Consider the following 20,834-nt stretch of genomic DNA (forward strand, 5'->3'; position numbering starts at 1 on the left):
TAGCTTGGAGAATGAGGTATAAAGAGTCTTCTGATTTAATCTGTGGCTGAAGTAGGTTTCTCATCAGAATTAAAGACACGATCTGTTGTCACCAGTACTTATGAGAGCTTTCCTAGAAACAGCTGAGGCCCCCCCAAAAGTCTGAAGTGACCCGTTTAGAACCATTCTAGTTTGGTTTGGGTTTTTTTTTTTTTGGGGGGGGGGGGGGGGTTAGTAATTTATATGGATCAAAAATTCTGGAAAAATTAGGAATATCCATGTAAAGTTAATGTTTCTCTCTCCCGCTATGCCCTTCCCTCACATTTCCAAGCAGTATCCCAGCTCCCAGTGCAGGGGGAGAGGTGGCGTTTGCCTGGATATTTTGAAACTACCTTCTTATGGAATAAGCTTTAAATTCACCCTTTGAGGAGGGGAAGGTTTGAAGTACTCCACAGCATTACAGTGACATTTGCTAGCATGTTGCAAGGAACTAGTCACCACTCTGACTGAAATATTTTTTCTCAGAGGGATTCACACTGTTCATTTGCTCAGTTCTTCAGCAGCTTGTACTCTTTGGTAATAACAAGGTGATGATCAGTCAGGTAGAATCCCTATCCCCACTGAAATCAATAGCAAAACTCCCACAGACTTCAGTGGAACAAGCAGCTTGAGAATCCTAATATTTTATGCTCTACTCTGCTTGTTTACATACTCCTAATTTCCTTGTTTGAAATGGACCATGTTGTTTACTAAGGCTACAAACAGTATATTGCTTTTCTGTTTCCAAAACTAAAGTATCTTTTCCTATTTCCAAGGAAGATATCTTTGTGCTTATTAGCCATGACCCATCCACACATTTCTGGAAGAAAAGCATCTGTCATTAAGTCTCAGGATGATCAAATGGATTGGGACAGATTTCGTACTAAGTGTATTCTGGCAGAGCCTTGCAGGTTCAAGACCAGGCCTACAGCTTCTAATGAAACTTCAGATATACAAAACCTAGAAATTGTACCACGGACTGAAATACTATTGCTTGCCCAGAGCAATTGAAACACGATACGCTCACCCATAGCAAAAGGTCCTTCTATACCTCCTAAGAATCTGTTTTACAAAAGAAATTATTTCTGAAAGCTGGGACTGAGAAGAATGGCAAAAGTTTTCAGGGTAAAACTGCTGAATGTGCTGAGTGGGCAGATAGGAACTACTAGGCATGAGGGGTTCCCAAGGCTTATCATCATTCAGAGTCTAACTCCCTGTATTGTTTAATCCCATTCAACAGTTACAGGAAGGTTGGCAGTGACAGTGATAATATAAAAAAAATAGTAAGAACTTAAAAATTGTGTGGAATGGCTGTCCCAAATTTGTGTCACTGCTAACAAAAAAGCTGCACCTCGTTAGAAAGCCTACATAGCATGCTGGTACGGCTGTCTCAGCCACAGGAAAAGGCGTGACATAAACCCACATATTAAGAGACACGGGATATTTTGGTCACAAGGCACAAAACTGCAGCGAGTCTGCTTCATTCATTCCTCTTCTCACAGAGCTGCTTCTTTGCATTGTATGTGCAGATGTACAGACGTTTCACAGTCCCAGATGGACAAAGGAACTTTAGCAAGAACAGTCACACAGCTGTGCAGAACTATAGGCTTGCAAAGCAGATACCTCTGGAAGATTTGCAATGCCTGTCTGGACAATATCTGTTCTCTGGTCAGCATGTACAAGAGAGCAGAAACCCATCTCAGAAGAGAAGTAGGAAGGGAAATAAAAAAGGGAAATGGGAAACTGAAAAAGTCAAGTTTGAAAATAAACCTGAAAAGGGGCCTCACTGGGTTGAGGAACTTTGTGGCTAGTTAGGCATTGACTTCAGTGGGTATGAGGCCATGCTTGAAGAATCACAGACCCATGGCGGTTGGAAGGGACCCCCAAAGGCCTCCAGTCTGACCTCCTGAATCAAGCAGATCCCATTGGAGCAGGTCGCTCAGGGCCTTGCCCAGGCTGGGTTTGGAGACCTTCAAGGATGGAGACTCCACAGCTTCTGCGGGTGCCTGTTCCAATGTCGAGCCATCCCCATGGTAAAAACTTTTTTCCTCATATTGAGTAGGAATTTGATGTTGCAACTTGCTTTCCTTATTATACACCACAGTAAGATCCCCCCCAAGCCTTCTCTTCCTAAGGGTGAAAAAGTGCAGTTCTCTCAGCCTCTCCTCATGTGTTCTGTGCTCCGGTCCCCTGACCATCTTGGTGGCCCTGCATTGGGTTCACTTCAGCGTGACCTTGTCTGTCTAGTACTAGGAGCCCAAAACAGGACGCAATCTTCCAGGTGTGGTCTCACAAACACAAGGAGAAGGCAAGAATCATTTGCCACAGCCTGCTGGCTATGCTCTTGCTAATACAGACCAGCATTTGTTTGATCAGGAATGCACAGCTGATGCACTCACGTGCTCATGTTGGAGTTGTGCATCGGGACCCTCAAGACTTTTTCTGCAAAGCCAGTTTATATGTAGCAAGTTTTTGCCGAGCTTGTCCTGCTGCCTGCGCTTGTTCCATCCCAGACATGGGAATTTTCATTTGACTTCGTTCTGCTCCCTGAGGTTTCTCTCAGCCCATTTCTCCAGCCTGTCTAGGTGACTCCAAGCAGCAGCCTTGTCCAGCAGTGTATTGACTGTTCCCCCCCAGTCTGGTGTTATGTGCAGACTTGCAGAGAGCGCAAAGGAACCATATGCCAAAGTTCTTCATTGAGATAGGTCTTCTCACTGCAAAGTCTTTATGTCTTGGGAGAAGGATGTGAGCTTATAAATAACCTTCTGGTGAGAAATAACTCTCTCAAGGTCACTGCAGAGTGAAGTTCGTACCACTTTATCATGAGTCCGTCATTGAATAGAGCAATGGAGGACAATTTCTTAAATCTTACTCTTTGGACTGTGTTTCAGCATGGGTCAGACTTCAGTGTATAGACTGGGGGAGCAGGAGGCGGGAACTGTATATCATATGTCTGGGACAGATCGGCAACGTGAGACAGTCTTTAACTGTTTAAATAGATTTCACAATGTGAGCATAGGAGAGGAGTTTGTTTTCCTTTAGCTGGTCTCCTCTCCATCAGATGATTTCCAGCCTGAAGTCACACCTGTGTGATTTGTGTTACGTGTCCAGACTATTCATTTTAGAGTTACTAACTTCCTTTTTGCTACCTGTTGGTTTTATTCACCAAGGCTTTAACCCTTGGGATGTTGCCAGAACTGCCGAATTGTTCCCCTAGTGTATGTTCACAGTCACATTTCTCAGTATTTTCTGTCCCTTCATGGAAGATTGTGGGAGCCCAGTAGCAATTCCCAAATCCCTAAAGAGTGATTAGCAATTATTGTTCTGTAAGTGCTTAATAGGGAGATTAAGACAGGCCACCAGGTGTTTACACAATAATACTCAGTAGCATGGAAATTCAGCTCTAGCTATTACATGGTGTAAAGAGGGTAAATGCCTGCCCTCAGAGAGATCAGCAATTATTTTGATGCTTGCATTATATCCTGTTTTCTTTAGCAGGTTGTGCAGTTATATTATTTTTGAACTTTTCATTCCCTGATAGGGGTTGATCTGTGTTTATAGTAGCAAGATTGATCTGTAACTGCAAGATCAGTTTCCTTTAAGGGTATTTTTCTTTTACAATCACTAAGCTGCAAAGCCACATTTTTAGTCCGCCCCTTTGTATCTAACATGGCATATTTGTATACAGCAACAATGGAAGGGGGCCATGCTTCACATTGCAGGTTTGAAATAAGTGATAGTGAAACAGTTTAGGAGCAGAGCAAATGCTCTTCGGTAGTGAATCGTATCATTCATTGTGTCTTCTTTTTCTGTTGCAGGAGGTTGGAAGCATTATCGGAAAGGTCAGGAAATTACTTTCTTTATTTTCATGACAAAATATTGTATATCGGTTCGCTTCATCAGCCCAGGCTAACTTTTTTTTCCTGTTTCTTTAACAGAAAGGTGAGACAGTTAAGAAGATGAGGGAGGAGGTAAGACAAGCCTTGATGTCTTTACTTGCCTTTCTTTCCAGCTCAGAGAGCAGAGAAATTGAGCGTTTGCAGACCGACACTGCCATCAAGTGGGCAGTTAATTTAACATCACCATTCTTTGCAAGTGGCGGTATATAAATGCTCTGGCCTAAATTAAACATTATTGTTAATGTAACCTCCTTATCGCCACAGCAGTCTGGAGCCTTTCATTCCCACAGCAATATGCCTGCTGCTGTCTTATCTCAGGAACAGCCTAGCCAGCATGATTCTGTGCATCAAAATCACTGTATCTTTCTTTAGCATACCAACACTGGTCCTGCACGTGGTTTGGCCTCTGGTAGAGTTTCCAAAATCTGAAACCAAGCATTGGACTGATGCTGCATAAAGTTTGAGGGTAGACACAAGCTTCATCAGAGCTGGAGCCAGACTTGCATAAGTCAAAAAGTATCCCTCTTCCATGTCTTGGCAAAGCCTTAACTTTTCATCGTTTTGCAGCTGTGAGTAGGATGCGGACAGGGTAGCGCTGCACGCCCACCACTCGCATCCTTTGAAAAGGTTGTAAACACAAAATAGCTAACTAAAACAGGGCACTGCATAAACCTCAGTCTCCCCAAGCTGCTTTCCCTGCCACAGAGCAATCTGCACGGTCTTCAGAGGATTGTGCCCAGGTGGAGCTTACAGACCCACGCTTGTCCTCCAAGGCAGCACATCTTGCCTAGAGATGCATATAATTTTCCTTCTTTGAAGCAAGTGCTAAAAGCATAAGTCAAAAGACAAATCCTACTGTTTAAAACTTTAGGAATGCAAAGTGTATAGGGAATGCCTCCAGAAAAGTCAGTTTGGTTCTGGTAAATCTGCAGTACGTTACTATGTCAGCTGCTTTGTTGTTTTATACACTGATAGAAGGTCTGTGGCAGGGAAATCTCTAAGTATTTGCAGTAGAGAAAATTCCTGAGATCCATCTTTAAATATACACAACAGGGAGTTCATTGTCAGGCTGACTGAGTTCAGAGCTCCTTTTCTGATGATAAGAGTTTTCACCCATGTTTTCACACATAAGTAAATTTGCTAAGACTTAAAAAAAAAAAAAAACAAGAAAAAAATGTTTCTAATATACTAGGTAATCCTGCCGGTTGATTAAACACATCTTAGTTTAATTATTAATTATGATCATGGGCAGATATCTTTGGATATAAATTGCATGAACAAAAGGGAAGCCATCGCTGGAGAGCGCTCCTGACTTCTGAGTTAAACATCTTAGAGAAGAGTTATCATCCCTGGTTAGTTTTTCAAGATAAATATCAAATGTTCTTCTTCCACTCCTGAAAACCTACTGTCATGTTCACATGGTCACAAGAGACTTTATTTGTTTGATCGTTTTTTTTAAAAGAAAGGAATTATATGCATCTTTACATCAGCACAGGACTTAGAGGCTATGTCTCCACACGATGATAACTCGGTCCTCCTTTAAGTGACTACCTTCTTCAGTACTTCTTTATAAGCAAAACGCAACTTTATTTTGACTTTTCTGACAGATGTGGCAAAGTGCATGCCATCTTTATGGAATGAAATGCAACTCTGTCTTGCTCTGTCATTGGAGAAATATCAGAGACAACTTTTGGCCTAAAGAAAAGTACAAAACCCTCGGTTCTGTGCCCTGCAGTTGTCAACCTCCTACGCAAATACGGAGGCCGCCACATAACACTTGAATTGCCGTAGCTCTGCTTTGACCGGTCATCTATTGGAGGAGTAACATCTGTGAATTTTGGCTGCCGCCGGTCCACGGCGGAGCGATCTTCCAGACAAGCTCCCACGGCTCCGGTTTCAAAGGAAGAGCCGTGCTTTGCGCCAAGGCGGCCGTGGGACGGGCAGGCCTGCCTGCCGCCGGCAGCTCTGCCCGACATGGCACCGCGCGTGCTCCGGGCCCAGTCCCGCCGCCCCGGCTTCGTCTGTGCTGGCGGTGGCCAGACGTTGCCACCAGCACGAGCGAGGCCTTGGCCGCCATCTCCTTCCTGATCCAGTGCTGGTGTTTGACGAGGAGGGCAAAGTCCCGCTCGGGTCGGCCTGTCCGAAGAAGCGCCTGCTGCCCTTTCTCACCTATGAACGCCGAGTATGTCTGACAGCCGAGGTCGTGGCAGCAAGATTTTTCTACCGCCGGCAGCGTTGGGGCTTTTTTTGTTGTCGTGCTTGGTTGCTGTTGTACAGGGAAATAAGATATCTTGCTGTCGAGCAGCACGTGAACAAGGGCTCGGACACACAGCACATTAGCCGATTGGTGGTAACCCTGAAGGCGAAGGGCCAAATTAACCCAGATTATCTCACGTTTTCTACAGGCCCAGATCCTCGAGAAGGTCAGTGCCTGTGGATGAGATGAGGCTCCACTGACTTGTTAGACTGCATTAACTCATTTCCATGCCTGAAACCTCAGGGAAAGCATAGGGTGGGTCTTACCTGAACTGGCTTTGATCATTATCTACACCAAGATCCTCTTAAATATATTTACATCTAGTTTAGGGGTTTTCTCTGCACTGCCACAGTGGCATAAAGGGGACTAAGTATACCTGAGAGCCACCCTGGCTTGTCTCCAAGACTTATGGTTTTCTAACTCCTTCCAACAGGCTGCTTGCCTTAAGGAGATAACACCATTACTGTTGCCTGTCCTACTGCTACTCCTTCGAAGGGTCGTTCAGTGCCTATTAATTGACTGCCTTTACACGAGACATGTCTATAAGGAACCTTCTCCACAGCGCAAAGCAATACCCCAGATGGACAGGTCGAGTCCTGCCTTTGGGTCTGCAAACCAGAGAGCTGCATCTTTCCTGGGAGATGCTGATGCTCCCTGGAGACAACAACCTCGTCTGAAATTCTGCAGCTCCAGTCCTATCTAAGGTTAACCCTGCAAGAGGGAAGGGTAAAGACTTGATTATGGAATTATTTGCAACTTTGAGTTGCAGAGGCACTATTTGCACACTGTGATGAAGGCTGTATAAGTATTTACCCAGGCAGAATCCGGCTTCCTGCAGTTAGATGAATTTTTGGAGTGAGATCAGTTTATGCTGAAATTATATGATGTTGGGGCTGCAGTTGTAGGAGAGGGAATTAGATGCCTCACGATATTCCTTCCCAAACTATATCCCTAATCCTACTTAGTTTCCTCCCTGGGAAGTATAAATTTGAAAAATGTTTGTTCTTTTTGACAGAGTGGTGCTCGAATCAATATTTCAGAAGGCTCCTGTCCAGAGAGAATTGTGACGATAACAGGCCCAACAGATGCAATTTTTAAAGCTTTTTCTATGATTGCACTAAAATTTGAAGAGGTAAGCAAATAAAATACGTTTTTTTCTCTCTTCAAGTTGAAATACAAACACTGTTTGAATTTTCTCATGTTTGCTTTAATGTTAAATATGATTTGTTTAATGTTCTATTTAATAGCAATGAAAATGGTGGTATTTTTATAAATGCTTTTGGCAGTAACGCTGAAGAAAAATAATGGGTCGATTTACAAGCTGTTTGATCACTTCTTTTGCTTTTTGGAGGCTTCAGGGAAAAGCAATTGCTTCTAGCAATGTGCACTAATGGTAGGAAAAATGTCTTGGAAAATTTCTGGTCCCATTGTGGGTTTGATTTGAAAAGAATAATTGCCTAACTTTTAGCTCTGTTTTTATATGACTCTATTTGGTATTGATGTAAATTTTATATATGTCAAAATGAATATATAACTCAACTAGAAAATTTTTATTTTAAAAACAAACTATATGATTACCAATTACCATATTTAAAACTTGGCTTTTAAAATTAATTAAAATAAAGGCACTAAGAGTAAGTGAGACAAGAGCTCAATTTACTGTAAAATAACTCTTCTGTGCAGATATGCGCCTAAAGTGCTGGGATCTCCTCAAGTTTCTTGGACCAACTACAATTAGATATGGCCACCACTTTAATGGGAAACCTCACAGAACAGACAGCAGACTACAGAACACGAACCCTGGTCACTCAGGAGAGGATTTAACTCCCTCTACTTTTGAAAATCATACATCTAGTCCAGGCATCTCTCCTGTCCTCTCTGGAGAGACAGAGGCCCCTGCAGAAGGCAATTCACCTTCTCCCAAAGGAAGAGCCTTCAGGGAGACTGAATCACCTGCAGCAGGAGAAAGAGCCTGTGTCTCTCCATCCGTGATTGAACTAGAGGGATGTGAATCCCTTTCTTAAGAGTATTTATTTCTCCAAGTCAGTGAGGTTAGTCTCCACATCTCCCCATAGCACTGGGAGATGCTGGAATTGATGGGAAATGTTAGCGTGTGCCTTTATTTACCCATGGTGATTCTTCACATTTAGAGCAACAGGACTAGAAAAGAGCTTGTGGGTCATCAGGTGCAGTTGTCTTCTACCATAAGCAGTATGTCTTGCAACTTGCATCTTCACGGCACGATCAAAAACTAGTTTGATTTTTTTCTGTTTCCTGATATTAGATCCACAATCTCAGTTCTCTGATAATTAGGCACCGTTTTTTCACTCCTCACCTGAATTTATCCATGAACAGTTTATGCAGCTTTGCTTCTGTGTCAGCACTGGCCATTAGTTTAAGTAATTCTTGCCTTTTCATCCCTGACGATTCCCCTCTTAGACCTATCTTCAGAAAACAGTTTTATCCCCTCACACCCTTGCTTTTGCCAGAGTAAGTGAGCCAAGCTCAGTCTTTCAGAAGATGCATTCCCCACCCCGTCCTGACTCTAGCAGTCCCTTTCTACCTTTTCCCAGTTGCAGTTTGTATTAAATGCATGTGTTAATTGTGGACGGGTTGCAAATGAGGTTCCACGGGGCTTATTTAATGACGCTAACAGTCCTTTCTCCTGGCTATCGTGCTATAGTATCCCTATTGCTGCTGGAAATGCCTCACCTCCTTGTAGTGTCATGCTTTGCACACAAGCATGCTGTGCCTGGCGGGCATCCCCAGCTCCCGCTCAGATGTTTGCAGTGAGAACCTTCCTGTCAGCCCCCAGACAAATGACCCTTTTTTTTAATACTGCAAATGTTAATCCCGTTTATATTTCTCCAATCCTTCATGGGTTTTCAGATCTTCCTTTGTGATATTCCAATCTTCCAACATGTTGATAAAGTACTCTGGTTTTGTGGCATGGTATATTTTAAAAGAACGCTAATTTTTCTTCCTTACCAGTTTTTAATGAGATAATCATGATTTTGAGGTTGAATCCTGCAGCACCGCACAAGTAATTCTCTGCAGCCCAATTTTAAGACCACCTGTTGTCACCTCCTCCTCAGCTTTATCTCCTACCCAACTTGTACCAATCCCTGTTTCTTCTAGCTTAAGAAGCAGCTTCGTGTATGGTACCATACCCTCCAATCCACGGATACCTGGAGAGAGCAGTCTCTCTGCTCTTTACATGAAAAACATGCTCTGCTTAAGGCCTTATCCTGAAAAATGCTAAGGGAATCATTAACAGAGATAATCCCTGCCAGTTCCCACCAAAATGAGTACCCAGGGGAAATAACCTTGCGTTTCTCATAAAAACATCGAACACTGCACAGCATCAGATCCCCACCCCACCACCCAACACCACGTTGTCTTTGAAAGTGCTGTAGCTAGCAATAGGGAAAGAAATCTGAAATTCAGGCATCTGACTGGATTTTATGCGTATTTACCCTTGTAGATTTCAGAGGGTCATCTGGACTTTTCATGTGGATATTTCTAAAGGGGTATTGGCACTCCCTGCAGATAAGGGACTCCAGTTATATTCTGAAATATCTGTATTTAGTTTTAATATAATTGGCTTCTGGTATATTTAAAGGAACAGTGGTAAAGAAAAATGTCTCATATAATCAGTTAGGTTTCCTATAATTACTCCTGTCAATAAAATGAGGTACCTGTAACACTTTGGAGGCAACATAAAGTACTGTTTCCAAAATTACAAGCGAGCTAGGTACCAAATGTTATTTTTCATGCATATTTTTTTGTTGGAGATTTCTTCAGCCATTTAAAAAATTGAAAATCCCAGAGCAGACAGTGCCTGGCCCAGCTCTGGTTATCACACCTACCTTCAAACAGAACGAAAAAGATGCATGCGTGAGACTGATAGTTTGAGGGATTTTTTGGTATTTGTTATGCACGCCCACATGAAGCGTTTTGACATGAAGTCCTTGAACCCTTAATTTCAACCCTACAGCTGTATAGCTGGGGATAAGCAGATCTAGGAAGACATGGGAGCCCTCAATGCTTTTCTAAAGTTAGCAAAAAGCTCAAAATGCATCAGATAATAAAAAAGAAAGATCTGGAGGAGTGTTCTCTGTGTGGTTGCTCTGCAGCCTTATATCACTCTGCTTTGACAGCCTTCCTAATAAAAGTTGATTTTCTAGCAGCCTGATGATGAATTTACAAGCTAGGTAGGTAATTACATAAATAACTGAAGTATTTACTGCAGAGGGAAAAGAGACTTGTTAAAAAATGGCACTAACCCAGGCAGACCGCTGAAGTTGCAAGAGAGAACATTTTAGAGCAGTGATTTCCAGACTGGAGGCTGAGACCCAAGAAATGCAGCTCTAAATTCACTGGTGAATGGGGCAGCTCTGGTATTGGGCATAAATATGCATAATCTACTGGAAGCATGTGGTAGTTGAGCGCTCGAAAAACCAGCAGGCAGAGCTCAGTGGTCAAACCTTCTCCAAATAAATAAGAAAAAGTTTGGTGGAACCCTTGTTTATTTGCAAACATTTACAAAGAAATTGCTCAGCCCTAGGAATAAGGAGAAGAGAAAGGCGAGGTGATAAAAGCAATTGAGATGGTGCTTTTTTGACAAATGCTAACTCCTGCTGCTAAAGACAACTGTTCTGTGAGAAAGTCTCCAGGCAGCCCTACTTGGGAGCCTGCAGGTCTGGAAGGGATTTTTTTCTGCTCATTTCTTTTTTGTTGTGTTTTTAAGCTGGACTAACTCCTTCATGCGCTCCACGCTGCTGAGCCTGCGTGTTTAGATTTTGTTCTTTTTAAATGATGAGGAGAAAATAAAGAGACTAACGGCTTCCAATTTTTGTGAAGTGCTTCTGAAGGCAGTAAGCGCAGCGAAGGCTTTGAGGCCAGGCCACGTAATGTGGAAGTGGGAGACATTATCAGGGTCGTGGCTGAAGAGGGTTATTTACCTACATCTGGATGATCGTGTGCCTCCACCTGACACAAACGTGATATAGTGAGATGGCATCTTCCAGCTGAAAAATTGTCATGACTTGCACTTTATTTCAGATACATGGGTGCTGCAAAATTCTGTTATCCCTCTCGCTTTGTTTTGGGTTGCAATCTCTCACTGACACGGGCACTAAACAAAATGTGAGTTACTGGCTGGCAGAGGAATGATTTGATAGCTCTCTTGTGGCATGCAGCAATGCCTCATTCTGTTCAAGATTTTTTTTCTTCTCTTTTAAGCTAAGCAAGGTCACAGTGAACCATTTCTTGGACGGAAGAATGCTGCCATCACAAACGCAGAGCTACTGCAGGTGTCAGTGCTGGTGTCACTGAGCTCCCGCACCGGTTCAACAAGGCGTGCAGAGTTGTTTAAAGTACTTTTTTTTTTTTTTTAATTTGACGTCCTGATCACACAGTATAGGCACTTCCCCCCCCGCCCCCCCAAGTGGTAATCTTGGTAAGCAAGAATGTAGGGAAACATCAGTTCTGTCTGCTGTAACTCTTATTGTATCGTAAATGAGTTAAATGAAAATGAAATACATGTTTTCTGTCATCCTGTCCTAATCTTTTGGGTCGCATTTCTGTGAAGGATGTAAAAGCTGTGCCATGCCACCTCACAGATGGACGAGATGGTCTTTTCAGCTCACAGCTAGTGTTAGCAAACCACATCGAGATTCACATGAGTTGTTGCACAAGTGCTATGCAGCTTGTGGCTTTTTTTGGTGATTCTAAGTGCTCTCAACGGCATCCCATCGATCGGTGGGAAAATAAGCTTTATCTTCTCCTTTGTGATGACGATATTAGAGGGATTGTTTTGTCTTGGCTAGAAGGTTTTGAACTAGCAAAATATATTTAAAAAAACGTAAACCTTGCGATAAGTAGTATATTGAAATGCTCATGAAAATCTGCAGTGTAGTCTCATTGGATAATGAGATACACGGATACAGGTTACATTATGTGGATACAGGTAGTTGTTGTTCTGCTGAGCTCTTTGTACTCTGGTTACATAGCTGTGATGGAAAAGATTTTGGAAATAATGTAACACTACAGATACTTACGGATCTGCTGCGAAAGAGAAATTAAACCTGGGGGGCAGCAAAATATTTATCAAAATAATCTGATTTTCTCTGCTTCAGATTATTAGACGGATTCTTTGTCATTCCCTTTTTTAACCTCTTTTCTTTGTATCAAACCTGACAAGAAATTGCGTGAAATGTAAAGACGTATCATTTAGTAGAAGTGTTCTAATTGAGATGCTGGAAAACAGACCAAATCGGGATTTGGGGGCCTGTGAACAAAAAAGCCTCTTTGCCTTTTCCATCTGGTCTAATGACAGATACCACCTCCTCCTAACCTTGCCTCAGAGACTGGCCTCTGGTCCCGCAGTGTGGACCTGCAACACCAGACAGCAAAAAAATTCCTCCGGCACAAGCTGCTTGCGCGGTTCGTGCTTACGGCGTATCGCCGGCAGAGCCGGCGGCTTTACCTGCAATAGAAACAAACCACAACTGGTTGCACGCTCCCCGGGTCTCCACGACCAGACCTGGGCATTTGCTCTGAGCCCTTCAGTGCTTACCAGGAATGCCAAATCCTCCGCTAATTCTCCCTGACGTTGTGATTACAGGACATAAACGCTTCAATGACAAACAGCACGGTGACAAGCAAACCGCCTGTAACGCTGCGGCTCGTCGTCCCGGCAAGTCAGTGTGGATCCCTTATAGGAAAAGGAGGTTCCAAAATCAAAGAAATCAGGGAGGTAAGTCTTGGGATGTCTGCTGGGAACACCGGCTAGCTCGGTGTCCTACCGCAGCCACCGCCGGCCGCTGCGCTTTGCTCCTCACGCAAACGTGAGCATGTGCTGAGTGAAAAGCCTGGAAAAGCCTTGCTCCGGGGGAAGCCGGGGTTCAGCACGACTGTACCCTTCTACCTTCCTCGAAGCTAAAGACCGCGCGTGAAATAAACAGCTTTACAACGCGTTAGTCTCTGATGCACAATTTAGCAAAGCAACAGTTCAGTGGCAGAAATGGCTCGTCCCCTCCTCAGCGATACTCGGCTGATCCCGAGTTGGAGCGTTGCAGCCACTTCCAAATTAGCTATCACCCTCGCAGCCAGAGAAAGACCCAAGTAGCACTGGGGAGTCCAGGTTAGTAGGTCAAAAGCTTGATCTACTTTTTAGAAAAAATTTAGTTTCATACTCCTTTCCTGTTTCTCCCTAATCTCACTGTGCCACAGGTGACCCGATTTCGTGTATTCCAAACCCATATTGACTTTTTTTTTAATCCAGACTTTAGCTAAGGTTATTCATTCAATGTGCTGTGCTATCAGCCTCATTTTCCTTTAACCAGAAAATGCAAAAATTATCATACAGTGCCAGTTTTAATTCCTCCATGCATGACTGTAACAACATAGCACATGCCAAGCCAGGGATCCAATGTCTGTAATCAGTCAAAAAAGAAAATTAGGTACATGCTCAGTTATGTAGAGAAAATCTGAATAGGACATTTCAGGAAAAATGGATTTTTATTCCGGAGAAAGTGACAGTACTCCTTCTAAATTTGTATTCATTCCAACATGGGATGAGGTGTTGAATATCAAGATAACATGCTGATCAATTTTTTTCATTTGACTATGTCAAAACAGAAGCTTTTGACAGGCTTTACCGAAGTGAAACCTCCTTTTTTTATCTAAAATGTAGATTTGAGACAGTAGGTTTCAGTGAGCTTTTATGTTTCATTTCAAATGTGAAAAAAAAGTTAATGGATATTTTTTCTATGAAGGAAAATTTGATCAAATGTCAAAAAGGAGTGGAAAATCCTTTGATCAAAATTTTATATCCAGCATTTGCTATGAAATGTTAGTTTATGGTAGCCTTGGAAGGAAAGGTGATGGTAGAGGACAGTTAAGGGTCCCATGCTTTCGACTTTCAAGTTCTTCCAAATTATTTCATTTCAATTCCAATTTGATTGTCCCAGGAGTTTTTTTAACAAATCCCTCTGAAGGCTTATCTTACCTTTCAGGATTTGGCCGCTACTGAAAGGGTCTTTTCTCTCCTTGCATACAGGGAAGTAAAAGCAGCGTGTACCGCTTCCATTAGCTAACAGAGCTGCCAAAGCTGTTTCAGAGTTTTTGTTGCCAAGCAAACAACCTGTTCTTCCTCCATGCGCCTCTTGCTTTGTAAACTCTGTTCATGAAAACATGCGTAGGTTGTCTGCTGTAAACTCGCAGAAAAACAATTCAGAGCCCTGCCGTTTGAAGGGGGTCTCTATGCTTACTGAGAACTGCAAATAAAAGGCAATTACAAATCAGATTTTTTTTTTTGGTTGAAATGCTGTTACTTTATTTTTCATCAAAGAGTCCGGGAGCGATGCCTCTCAGTAGTCCTTATTGAAAAAACAGCTTTTGAGATGTGGGAGAAAGGAGTCGCTTGATGACACTGAGGGGAAGAAAGCATTATTTCTGTGCAGATGTCAGGGTCGTAGGAAACCCTCTCTCTTTTTTTGTTTAATCCCAGAAAAGTGAGAGGCGACCTCAACCACGAGACATGATTTCTCTTGGTCCTCCAGATCTCTTAGGTGTCCAGGAGAGCTGTCAGGCAGCAGGAATCCAGCTGATTTCTTAGTTGTGTTAAAATAGGAGCAGGCGTGAGTGTGAACTGTGTGCTGGTAAGTGCTTAGCTCTAGGTTTTGCAGCTGTTGGTACTTTGGATTTGATTTTATTTTAAATATTGGTGATCTCATCCAGAGCACTGAGTGCTTTTAGGACATAGGTTTTTAAAGGTGAGATTGGTCTGTTGGTCTGTGTACATTAAATGACTGAAGAGATTCTTCTGGTGAGCACAGTTTCAAAAGCAATTACCTACTAGTCTAGTACAAGAAAGTAAAAGGATAGTGTTTGGCCAAATAGCTGTTTTGATAAGGCTAATGTAGTGAGAAGTCACACTGCACGTTTTCTTAAGCATAAGGATAATGGAGAAAATATTACTGATTTTTTTATTGCTGATATATGACCAAAGTCAAAGAATAAACAAGATTGGCACTGGAAGCAAATGCATAAATGTCTGCAGTATTTGGCAGAGTATTTTGTGCTAGATGTACAGATACCCAGAACCGTATGTTAAACAGCAAATACAATCAAACAGAAAAAAAGGAGTATCCAGCTCGAGATGTGGTCTAATTTCCTCATCACACAAGACACTGAGCAGCAATTGCACGATGGATGGTCTTTTGCGTTCAGTGATGTACCCAGGAACAACATGTAGGCTTGCGGTACTGTTTTCAAGATAAGGTTACAAAAAAAAAAAAAAAGAAAGAAAGAAAAGCAAAGCATGACTGACTGATCAAATTATGGTGAAATTCCAAAGCCTATTATAGAGCAAGGAATTGATATTCTGGCCTTAAACAGTACTAGTGAACAGAAGATGCAATACGTAATTTAATGTCTTTGGAAAGAAGAATAACATGTGTTGTATCTAACCAGCAGGAAAACAAATTAACTCCTTGCTGACTGACACAAAGTCAGTGGTTACTGAAAATACTTTTCTTAAAAAGCCCGAAATATTGCATTGCAATAACAGTCAGGAATAGATTTTGTTTGTAATACGCCAAAGTGCTAACTTAATATGAAATGCCTGGGTTTTTCTCTATTGACTGAAAAGGTCTTCCAGGATGTTTGTGAAATAATGCCAAGGATTGTTTTGGTCTCATGTATTTTTTTCCTTTCTTTGTGGTTTTTTTTTTTTTTGGTTAACTAAGATACATTAGTGCCAAGATCAAATTTAAAAAAAAAAAAACAAAACCAAAACTGGCTCATTACCTCCTTGGGTTCATTAATGAGCTAAAAGTTGCTGATGTGCATATATTTAATCAACTCTAATTATAATTTAGAAGTGCTTCTGTACCATCCTAAGATATTCCAGAGCATAAGGCAGCCCCAAATTTCATCCAGAGACACAAGTCAGCCATCAGTGGATTAAAGAGCCATTTATCTGCAGCTCATTTGATTAGCAGACCTTCTTCAGTTATCAGCACTTTTTTCCTTTCTTTTTTTTTAATTATTGAAAAGTACTTCACTTCACCTCTTTCATTTTTTAGTCAGCATCGCAACTGTCTGTCTCTGAGAGGGTTAAAAGACTTGTCCTGAAATTCAGGTCACAGTTTGATTCGTTAACAGCTACTGCGGACTAATCTTCCTAGGATAGGAGTGTTTGCAAATTGGCTTGAACAGGCGAATCCATGTCCTGCCAGACTCCAATTACCCTGTCTGGGCACGAGTTTACAGACGCGCTCTACCACGCGTCTAGCAAAGAAAAGTCAAAAAGTTGAGAGGTGCGTCCCCTCCATCACGAGTGAATCGCTGGCTTTGGAGAGGGGCCGTCGCCTGCCCGACGGTGACGCTCTCTCTTTGCTTTGTCTCTGCTCAAGTCCACAGGAGCCCAGGTGCAGGTAGCGGGCGATATGCTGCCGAACTCCACGGAGCGCGCCGTGACCATATCGGGCACTCCGGACGCCATCATCCAGTGCGTGAAACAAATATGCGTGGTTATGCTGGAGGTAAGCGAGAGCTTGGCCTCTCACCTCTCACGCGGGAGATGCTCAAACACGTTATTCATTTTCAATTGCCCTGGGGTGCCCAGGGGTGCTGCCTACCGTTGAAATCAGGGATTTCAAGAGGACTCTGTTAGACCGTGCCCTGCCTGGTGTGTGAGAGCCTCTCGCAGCAGGGGTTAGCAATCAAAGACCAGGGCTGTCACGACACTGTCAAACAACAAACCAGGTCCAGCATGGAGCTGCAGCCTCTTCTGAGAGAAAAGTATTTTATTCTGATGCAGAATAGGGCAGAAAACATCTAGGTCTTGTTTTAAATAGAAATAATTCCAACTAGAGTAATCTAGATTTACCAGGACTTTTTGCTTCCTTAGGGTCAGGTCATTGTGTAAGGCCAGAAGGTGTCATTTTGATGGCAGTTTTTTAGCTCTTAGATTAAATGATACAAAATTAATTTATATAAAAATCTGGGCGTTTTAACCCTTGCTGAAAATGCCCATAATTTCGTGCAAGTACATTTCTCAACTGATTAAGTTGAACAGAAGTCTGAAAAAAAAAAAATTCAGCAAATTAAATATTTTGATCTAGTAACCGTAATTTTTGACAAGGAACATGAAATATCTCTGCTTTTATCACATTTTCTGCTGAAAAATTTTCTGTGATTTTTTTTTTTGTTTTGGTTTGGTCTAGTCAAGGGCTGTCTCATGACGATCTCTGACACCCTACTGTTCTGTTATTCCTTCAAGAGGGGAGAAACAGTGGAGCGTTTGAGACAGCACTACGGCTATTGGCTGTTCAGAAGCATGCAATGCATCAAAATGACATACAGCCTTTGCATCAGTGTCATACAGCCTAACGCAAATAAAAGCATAAAAACTAATAAATCCCCAGTGTTTTACTGGGGAGAAGTGACTTTTGCTTCAGTTTTTGCTGGACTGCTGTGAGGAAGGAGTTTCTTTATAAAATGCAAGACAACAGAAAGAGAATATTAAAAAATAATTTTAGTTTGTTAGAGATGGAGTACGTGATGGCAATAGTTATCAGCTTTGTGAATACGGAGAGTAGTCTATTGTCCAAGTGACATTCATGGAATAAATAGTTATTTGTTAAAGAAGATGAGAGAAGCTGCTTCTCAAAATCAGAGAGACGCAGCCCTATTTTCCCGCAGGTAGAGCCACTTATTAAATAACCAGTTTTGACAGAAGTAGTCCTTAATTTTAGCACTAGGCAAGTCGCAAGCAGCACTAAGACGACACTGGCTTAACTGCAGTTTGCTGCTTCAAACGTTCAAGAAAATGAATGCGCTCTATTTGCAGCATATATTTAATTTGGCAACAAACACTTTCATTGACATGAAATAGCTATTTATATGGTATTAATTAATGGAAGTGATATTGTTGTTACCTTCTTTGGTTGTAGTTAATGCACTGAAATCAGGGCACCATCCTGCTAGGTGTAGCACAGACAGCTTGAAGCCTTTTTTACAGACACATGCTCCTGCTTTATTTATGAGGAGAAAGTTAGCCTTGGTTACGGGTTTTCCCTTTGGGTCCTTGCCTTGGGCTACAGGGAACAAAATCCCTTTTCATGCATTACAAAGGCCGTGGTTATGCTCCTGCTGAAGCCGGGAGGATTTTTCTCCAACCTTCCAGCTCAGTCAGACGAAAGGCAGGATCAGGCTGGTCATTTGCAATTGAAGAGCTGACTTAATTGAGTTGGTAAAACAAGAAACCTTGATGTGTAGCAGTGTAGGAAAGATCGATAAGCAGGAGATGTGCTCCGTGTTAACAAAGCGAGAGCACGGGCCGGACTCTTCCAAAACATTGACAAATTTCAAAATTGTGCCCATGTTTCCCGACATGCTTAACGAAGCTTCACAGCTTCATCCGACGATGGCAGTAATGAAGCCACGAGTGCTAGCACTGCCTGTTTCGGCTGTGCAGTCGGGACCTCGGCTCTCCTCCTCAAAGCCCACACAACCGGGCAGGGTGGGCTGGGCTGGGTTAGCTGCATGCCTTGTTGTCTGAGGTGACCAAGATAAGGAGTGATTTTTTTAATACAAGCTCTGCTTCGTTCTGCATTTTGATTGCTTTGTGTTTTTGTCTGCAGTCCCCACCCAAAGGTGCCACCATCCCCTACCGTCCCAAACCTGCCTCTGCACCTATCATTTTTGCAGGTGGCCAGGTAAGAGCAGACACCATTTTGGCTTCAGCTGGAAACCACACCGTCTTGGCCCAACCTCAGCCAGCGCCTGTTAGTTTTCAACTTTTACTCTTTTTTGCCTGGTACAGTATTGATGTGCTTTGTCTACTCTGTGTGCTTACAGTTTGCAGGAAAGGAGAACACTGCATTGCAAACTTGATGCAAAATTGTGATGACTGGTAGTTTACCTACATTTAAAATTAACTGATATAATTAAGAAAAGCTTGCCCTTCTGCGTATTGAGAGGTGTCCAAATCCGATGCTCCCTGAGTGGGCCAAAACTCCTTATTGTAGGGATTGGTTTTTTCACACTTGCAGCTCCACTAGCAGTATAAGCAGTTTTGTCAGTGTTCAGAGGTGATCAAACAGCAGGATGTCTCTGCTCATGAAAGGCATAATTGTTCTCTCACAGTTTTCGTATTTTTTAGGACCAAATAGTGCATTTTGCAGCAAAAATTTACACACACGTAATTTCTGCTGCTTATAGTCCCTCAGGACCAAGTAGCAATGGGGTTCTGAGGTTACAGAACTACATACGTGCAAGTGTAAACCTTCCCAACCGTGGCGTGCAACAACCTGATTGATAAAACAAGAACAGTGTTGTTCCTGTTTCTTTTTTTTATAAAGTGAAGTTTTGACGATTCCCCCTTCATCTTAAGCTATATCAGTCAGGGTTCTCATCTGCCTTTAAAACCCCGTGTGCAACGTGACTCTTCCTTGTCTTTTGATAATGCTCTGAAATGGGTCTGCAACGTGCCGCTGGGACGTGGCGGGAATTTGCTCTGCCATCATCCGTTGCAGGGGGAATGCAGTTTTAATAACTGATGAGCCAGCAATGAACGCAGCTGGTAGGTACCCTAAAAACACCATAGGAGGCTCACAAGGGGACTCATACAGCCGATATGTGCTATCATATAGCTGCCCAGATATGTGCAATGGTGGAGGAGTGAGATGCTGCAAGCCCTGTCCAACTCAAGGGGAAATAGATCTACTAAATCTGGCCTAGAGGAATTCCTGGTGTTCAAGCCTACTACTCGTAGTTGTCTTCAAAATAAGAAATCTGCTTCCTTAGTGACCAAAATTGAATTGAAATTTAAAATAAATTGCTAGAAATTGGTCTATGACTGAAAGTTCAGAACAATTTACTCCGTATATAAGTTTACACTGCAGTGCTTTCCTTTAAGAAATAAGCGTGTATATATGCAGCAGCCCATGTTACCAGTATTGTAATTGCCACTACCTTCAGTGCCTGTCTTTGTATGTGATTACTCAAAAGTATTGAAACTGTTTGCTAGAGCGCTCTGAGCAGTTTGTATAAATAATTGAAAGTGTCCTATTTTAAGGTCTAATAGCTCTTGTCATCTTCAGTTTTATCAGTTAAAAAACTGTTCTCACTTTTCTAATGCAACTTTGTTGATGTGAGAAAGAGTGTAAGAGACAGACGCTTTCTGTGTGCTTTCAATTTCTGTGTGCTCTGACTAAGCAGACTTTTTAAGAAAATGCTTAAGGTGTGTTTGGGCGTCAGTACGGAAAGACACGTTAACCAGGTTTCTTAAGTGGAAATTAATACTGAAAACAAAATTTTATCAGCAGTGTTAATTCCATCCAACCTTTTGGCTATGCTATCAGAAGTTATTTTTCCATTGTAAATTACATCATGGCTATCTTGAAAGGTTTTGGTTTGTTTAATGCTTGCATATCAAGCAACACTAGCAAAATCAAATTTCTAGTTTTCCTTGACAAGTTGGGGTTCTTCTGCTTTAAGTATTGCTTTTAATTCTCTTGTGCTTCTTTGATACTGTATTGCATGACAGAACTAAAAGGAAGATGAACACTGTCCTGCCCTGTTCTGCCCCTTACCAGCATTTAGCATACGCAGTGGTTAAAAAAAAATAAATAAATCCAGCACTC

At 42.3% G+C, this 20,834-nt stretch overlaps 1 protein-coding gene across 6 annotated transcripts in view; it reads left to right on the forward strand.

The window, feature by feature from the left end:
• Positions 1 to 20,834, forward strand: part of LOC128142387 (poly(rC)-binding protein 3-like) — a 148,395-nt gene that overhangs the window by 94,750 nt on the left and 32,811 nt on the right. For 5 of the 6 annotated variants that reach the window (XM_052788443.1, XM_052788445.1, XM_052788447.1 and 2 more), the window contains exons 3-8: positions 3,837 to 3,860; positions 3,957 to 3,989; positions 7,190 to 7,306; positions 12,803 to 12,934; positions 16,599 to 16,727; positions 18,831 to 18,974. In XM_052788443.1, the coding sequence (XP_052644403.1) occupies positions 3,837 to 3,860; positions 3,957 to 3,989; positions 7,190 to 7,306; positions 12,803 to 12,934; positions 16,599 to 16,727; positions 18,831 to 18,974 (579 nt within the window). The remainder of the gene's footprint in view (positions 1 to 3,836; positions 3,861 to 3,956; positions 3,990 to 7,189; positions 7,307 to 12,802; positions 12,935 to 16,598; positions 16,728 to 18,830; positions 18,975 to 20,834) is intronic. The other variant, XM_052788448.1, reaches the window with a different exon arrangement.

The sequence above is a fragment of the Harpia harpyja genome, chromosome 5 (genome assembly GCF_026419915.1).
Source record: "Harpia harpyja isolate bHarHar1 chromosome 5, bHarHar1 primary haplotype, whole genome shotgun sequence".
Taxonomy (NCBI): Eukaryota; Metazoa; Chordata; class Aves; order Accipitriformes; family Accipitridae; genus Harpia; species Harpia harpyja.